The 6300-nt window shown below is 28.8% G+C and overlaps 1 protein-coding gene across 1 annotated transcript; it reads left to right on the top strand.

Moving 5' to 3' along the window:
• Positions 1-3088: 3088 nt before the first annotated feature.
• LOC114414343 (probable indole-3-pyruvate monooxygenase YUCCA10) lies at positions 3089-5895 on the top strand. The gene is made up of 4 exons (XM_028378610.1): positions 3089-3700; positions 4686-4919; positions 5387-5512; positions 5722-5895. The coding sequence occupies exons 1-4, from the start codon at positions 3089-3091 to the stop codon at positions 5893-5895; spliced, it is 1146 nt and encodes a 381-aa protein (XP_028234411.1).
• The last annotated feature ends 405 nt before the right edge of the window (positions 5896-6300 follow it).

Here is a 6300-nt window from a genome sequence, read left to right as displayed (position 1 = left end):
TAAAAGTTATTGGACGACATTAATCAAGTTTAGTAAAGATTTATAAAATAAATATTTAATTATATCATCATAATAATTAGTTTTTATTATATATTGTTATGAAGATAAAAAATATTCCTTTAAAAAAGATAAAAAAAATAATATTATAGGATCATATATTATATGTTATTTAAGAATTTGTTATTAATGAAGAGATCTAGTTTAATTAGTTGAATAATGATATATAAATTATTGTAAATTTTCATATTCGATTCTCATAAATAAAAAAATAATTATTAACAATTTAAAATGATATTAAAACTGTAAAATTTATCATCATTATTTTTTAAAATATGTCATCCGAGTCAAACTATTCCAACTTAATTTGAGACTCTGGGTATGACCAAATTGTCTGGGTCAAACTGGTCAACATACATTTTTTTATCATATATCTTAATTAGACCATCCAGGTCTTGTCGAATTAGGTCTAACCGTTTTTTACAATTATGATTTCTAAATACTCCAAATATATATATGATACGGTAGAAAAAATAATTTTTTTTTATGAAGAATTTTAAATAATTGAGTATCTAAATATTATTGTTCATTAAAAAATGGGCAACAAATGGGGCCATTAAATCAAAGAGTTTGAAGTTACCCCAACCACACTATAACTGCAGCTGTGACCCACGTACGTAAGGCACATTTTGTCTACAATTTTCCTTAACATAAAGAATTGTGACAAAATTATGACATCATTTTAAAATTTGATTGTATATCGATAAATTTATTAGTTTAAGTGGTATTAAATTTGATTTTTTTAGGTTTGACTTCTCTGGAAAAAATTAAAATAATTGAGAAAAAATAACTCAGGCCTATTAAAGATGACTGTCATATTCTTTAATGAATATTAATTGTCAGAACTTGGTGAATGTTAGATACCAATATTATACTAAGTACCAATATTTATTTTAGCTCACTCTATTTTGAAACGCAGCTGTATTATTTGATTATAAAAAAAAATCTATCATACTCATATCACATCCAATTATTTTTATCTTTTATATTTTTATATTTTTTATACACGTGTAAAAAATATACCTTAAATGTAAAAGACACAACTTTTTAATTTTAGTAATAAAATATTTTCCTATTTGAAACGTGGCTTTTTTGTGACACCTACCGAAAGCTAGGGACAGTAAATCAAAAGCCGAACACCACAGAGTGAAAGCTGGCTACACCCGGCTAGCAATATAACTATGTATATCATATTAAATTTATAGTGCAGTAAAGATATTTAAAAAATTCCCTTAAAAATCGGTTCATAAAGGTGACTTATTCAACTATATAAACAGTTATCAAGTTTGTTAAATATTCTATGTAAGACTACTCTTAACACTTTCTATAAAATAGACTTGTTATGGGTTATATTGTTGATGTATTATTGGTAAATAGTTATCTAGATAATTACTTAATATTGTAAATGTTTTGGTACTTTGTTTGGATGACATTTTCGAACAAGAGCATTGCTTGGTGGTTACATTTTCATAATGACAATGTATTGAACTAAGGGCAAGTACAGGACTGAACAACAATTCAAACAGCTTGGCATTTCTGCTGGTTTCCCTCGTTTCAGTGCCTTCTATGTTTCACAAATGAGAAGAGGTACTGTTATAGCCTTTTGGAGTGTACTGAAATTATGAATATGACGGGGAAAAATAATTAGGAGCAACTGTACTGAGACATGCACTTATTCAGATTGTTCCTTGTATGAATAAATCTTCCTCCCAAATTTGGAATTGGCTTTAATTTATCTTCTGCTTTTCAACTGTGCAATACAGTATTAGTGTTCCCTTGTTCTTTCTTTCTTGCTATATATGATAGTTGTAAATTTGGAATTAGATTTTATCTTCTGCTTTCAGAAATTATGTGGAAAAGAAGGGTTCTGTTATTCTCACTTCCAAAATTACTAAGTTCATGCTTTTATTTAAGGAAAAAAAAAGCATTAAAAAGACCAAAGTAGCCCCAACCTTACCCTACCTCTCTTAAACCTCTCATCCGCTTCACCCCATCTCGACGGTTGAACCTAGGGCACCATGAAACGCGCGAGAGGGAGAGAGAGAGAGAGAGAGATAGGAACAATGTAAAATAAAAATTAATGGCGGAAACAACTAGCTAAGAGGTCGTGCATGCATGTTTTGTAGTTTATTTGAATGGAATGAAGGCTGCTCATGGAATATGCATGGCTTAATTTCTTTGGTTTTCAGTGGGTTAATTTGTTAAGAGATATGGTTCTGATGGGGTGTTGAAATAAAAATGTGAGAATGTCTGAACTCTGAACGTGAGAGTGTTGTTGAATGGATGAGTCTTCAGTATAGTTTCTATCAGTGGAGAAAAAATGAAGTATTGACGGACCAGATCCATTTTTTTTAATTAGCTGAAAAACCTTTTAGTCCAAATGATAATATCTTGCGATCTGTTGAAAATATAAGTCCCTTTTAAGAAAACATTAAATGATTTAATTTAATATACAAGGTGATAAAATGAATTTTTAATGATTAATAATAATTACAAAAAAAAGATATCATGCATAGTGTTAATACTTTATAATATATAAATGTGATTAATTTAATTGTACATGCATTTAGCTCTACAGTTCAAAATGATAATACGTATGATGCATTGATCGATCTCTATTATAAGAAAAATAGGTTATTTTAAAAATATATATAATTATGTAATAGATAAGGTGAAGAATAAAATGAATTTTTAAAAATTACTATAAAGAAAAATCATGTATAGTTTAATTATTTTTTAAAATATTTAAATTTGTTTAATTCAACTACACGCATTTAGCTCTGTACGTTGTCCAAATGCATTACCATGTCATTCATTTTACCTACCCCTAACATTAATTATACGTATCGACATATGGAATATATTGTTTTCTTTTCTTTTTTTTTTATATAGTAAATCGTATATAGAGATTATTTTTAACATATTCATGAACATACATATGTTCATCAACATTCACATGTGTATATAAATATTACAAGCCCTTCTTGCTCTAAAAATACAAAACAATAGAAAGTCATTGTTAATCAACAAAATGGAGGAAGTATCAGTTATAATTGCAGGTGCAGGTCCTTCTGGCCTTGCAATTTCTGCATGTCTATCACAAAACTCTATCTCTCACATAATACTAGAGAAAGATGATTGTAGTGCCTCTCTTTGGAGGAAAAATGCTTATGATAGATTAAAGCTTCATCTTGCTAGCGAGTTTTGTGCTTTGCCTCTCATGCCTCACTCACCCTCATCCCCAACCTTCCTATCCAAAGATGAGTTTGTTCAATACATTGACTCATACATTGCCCGTTTCAACATAAACCCTCTCTATTGTCGTTTCATTGAATTTGCTGCGTATGATGAAGTTGAAAACAAGTGGAGGGTCGAAGCAAAGAACACTCTTGAAGGCACAAGGGAAATTTACGTGGCTAAGTTTCTTGTGATTGCCACGGGTGAAAATAGTGAAGGGTATATTCCTGATGTGCATGGACTAGAAAGCTTTGAAGGAGAGATAATGCACTCCAAATACTACAAATCGGGTTCAAAATATGAATCCAAAGAGGTTTTGGTAGTTGGGTGCGGTAACTCTGGAATGGAGATTGCTTACGATCTCAATGACTGGGGTGCAAACACTTCTATTCTCATCAGAAATCCGGTATTTCTTTTACCCACTATATATATCCATGTTGGGATATTATTTATATATGTGTGTGCGGGCATAATTAAGTTTCTAGTTTGTAGACCATGTTTTAGTTTTTTTGGATATTGTTTTGTATACCATAAATAGTTTTTCCCTTTTTCTTTTAGTTAAAAGGATTGGTTTATTTTAATTTCAAAAGAAAAAAACAATTTATGTGATTTAATAAAAAGTGTTTTTATAGAAAATTGATTTTATTCTAAATATATAAAATACTTTTATTAAAAATATATAATTACAGTTTTTTTATTAAAAATTTAATAATTATATATTTTAGTATATATTTAATTTGAGTTTTTTAAAGAATGTTTTAATGATATTAAATTAAATAGGGTAAATTATATATTTCAATATAAGAGGAGGAAGCAATGTAATGCTTGCATCTTTTGGGGGGAAATTTATAATTTATTTTGTATTTTATATAAGAGAGAATTAAAGACACCGTTAATACTCATATATTTGATGAGAGATAATGTATTTTGACATAAGAGAAGTGAAAATAACATGATACACTCATACATCTCATGAGAAAAAATGTAATTTAATTTTTTATGGTTGATGCCCTCTCATCCCACAGGATCCGTTCCTGATTTTCAGGATTATATTATATTTGTATGACGAGTTCTAGCTATCCCAGTGATAATGATACTTATGATGTATTTAATATCCTTGACTCAAGTAGTGTTTTGCAAAAAGCATGAGAGAGACATCATTATTTTTTAGATTGAACATATTTTTCATCGGGTTGATCATTTAATTAACCACTAGCCCATAAAATATTGATTGAGTTTATTTTAGTACAATTTTATCTCGCTAATTATATTTGGATGCCAAATCTCTTTTTTTATTTTTAATCTGGTGAGGATACACATACATAAGTTGTATGCAACAACTTTTATTTACACTAATTGTTTATGAAAATAAAAATGTTTCTGATTTGTAGGTTCATGTCTTCACCAAAGAATTGATCAATGAAGGCATGCGTATGATGAAGCATTTGCCCATTCATGTTGTGGACACTATCATTACCTCTTTGGCAAACATGGAATATGGTGATCTATCTAAGTATGGAATTTATCAGCCCAAAAAAGGACCCTTTCAGCTTAAGTTTATTACTGGAAGGGCTCCCGTTATCGATGTTGGAACCATTCGAAGGATTAAGGAGGGAGCAATTAAGGTACTTAGTACTTACAACCATGTTATACATAACATAAGCCCAAAATAAATTATTTGTCCCGTTAATGCAATCAAAATGATAAGAAAAAGGACATGAGAAAGAATACAAGTTGTGGCTTCATTTCAAAGATTTTTTTTTTCATATTTAGTAAAAGAATAAATATATTTTTAAACACAATATTCTCGAGATTTTTTTTTGGTTACAAAAGATTCTTGAGAATGTTACTTTATGAACTAGTGAAAAAGTTTTTTTCATGATAATTAAGTATTAATTTATGAAACTTTCTAATAATAATTGACAGTAAGTATATTATTTTAAGAAAATATTTTATTTTTATTTTTTCATAACCTTAATTTTGAAAATATTATTTCGAGAATCATTTGACAATGAAAAATTTTCAATACTAAACATCACTTTAATATGAGTATTTCTGGATTTTTCTTCATATTAATTTGTGCTCCCTACAGGTAATTCCTTCTCATATAGTGAGAATTGAAAACAAGAAGGTCATCTTTGGAAATGATGTGGAAAAGAAGTTTGATGTAATCGTTTTTGCTACTGGTTACATAAGCGTGGCTAATAAGTGGCTTAAGGTACGAATAGTACTTTTAGCACTTTTCATTTAAATTGTATTTATTAATACGTTTTTGTTCATTTTCTTTTCTTTTTCCACATCTCTCAAATGGGCTTTAATTTTTTTACTCCTTGTCTATGTTGCCAAAACAAATAATATATGTCCATTTCTTCAAACAAAAAGTTAAGTACAATTTGAACTCACTAAATTGATTGATGTTTATTGCAGGACTACAAATACATTCTAAATGATGAGGGGATGCCAAAAAATGATTTTCCAAACCATTGGAAGGGTGATCGTGGATTATATTGTGCAGGACTGTCAAACAGAGGCTTATTTGGAGTCAAAATGGATGCTGAGGCTATTGCTGATGACATCAATCAAACTCTTAAGTTACATTAAGAATTATCTTTTGTAAGAACATGTGTCCTTCAATTTCAATAAATGGGATTATAGTTTAATTGAGAATTTAGTTTTAGACAAAATTTAGATGCAGTTCTTTAGTGAATTTCAAGCTTATCTTTAGAAAAAAAAATATATATGTGGAAGAACACTAATACAACTGCATGAAATATATCCCATAATAGTGGAGTGGGGTAAGTGATAATGTGATTTCCTCTCATGGTAAGATATATAAGTTTCTGGATGTTAAGAAGATCTTGATTCCATTGAAGTTCCAAATATCCTTGAATTCCTCTTGCATTCACTTCATAGCTAGAAAATAATTTATTCTTATCAAACTGGATGGTTAAAATCATTATGTGTGTTTGTTTTATAACAATTTGTATAGAAAGCAAATTCTTCTTA

Source organism: Glycine soja, chromosome 6, assembly GCF_004193775.1.
Source record: "Glycine soja cultivar W05 chromosome 6, ASM419377v2, whole genome shotgun sequence".
Taxonomy (NCBI): domain Eukaryota; kingdom Viridiplantae; phylum Streptophyta; class Magnoliopsida; order Fabales; family Fabaceae; genus Glycine; species Glycine soja.
This window is presented reverse-complemented; position numbering and strand designations above follow the sequence as displayed.

Coding starts and splice junctions, on each gene's coding strand:
- LOC114414343 (XM_028378610.1), top strand. CDS start 3,089: ATGGAGGAAGTATCAGTTATAATTGCAGGTGCAGGTCCTTCTGGCCTT. Junction 4,920..5,386: donor TTAAGGAGGGAGCAATTAAG/GTACTTAGTACT, acceptor TGCTCCCTACAG/GTAATTCCTTCTCATATAGT. Junction 5,513..5,721: donor TGGCTAATAAGTGGCTTAAG/GTACGAATAGTA, acceptor TGTTTATTGCAG/GACTACAAATACATTCTAAA.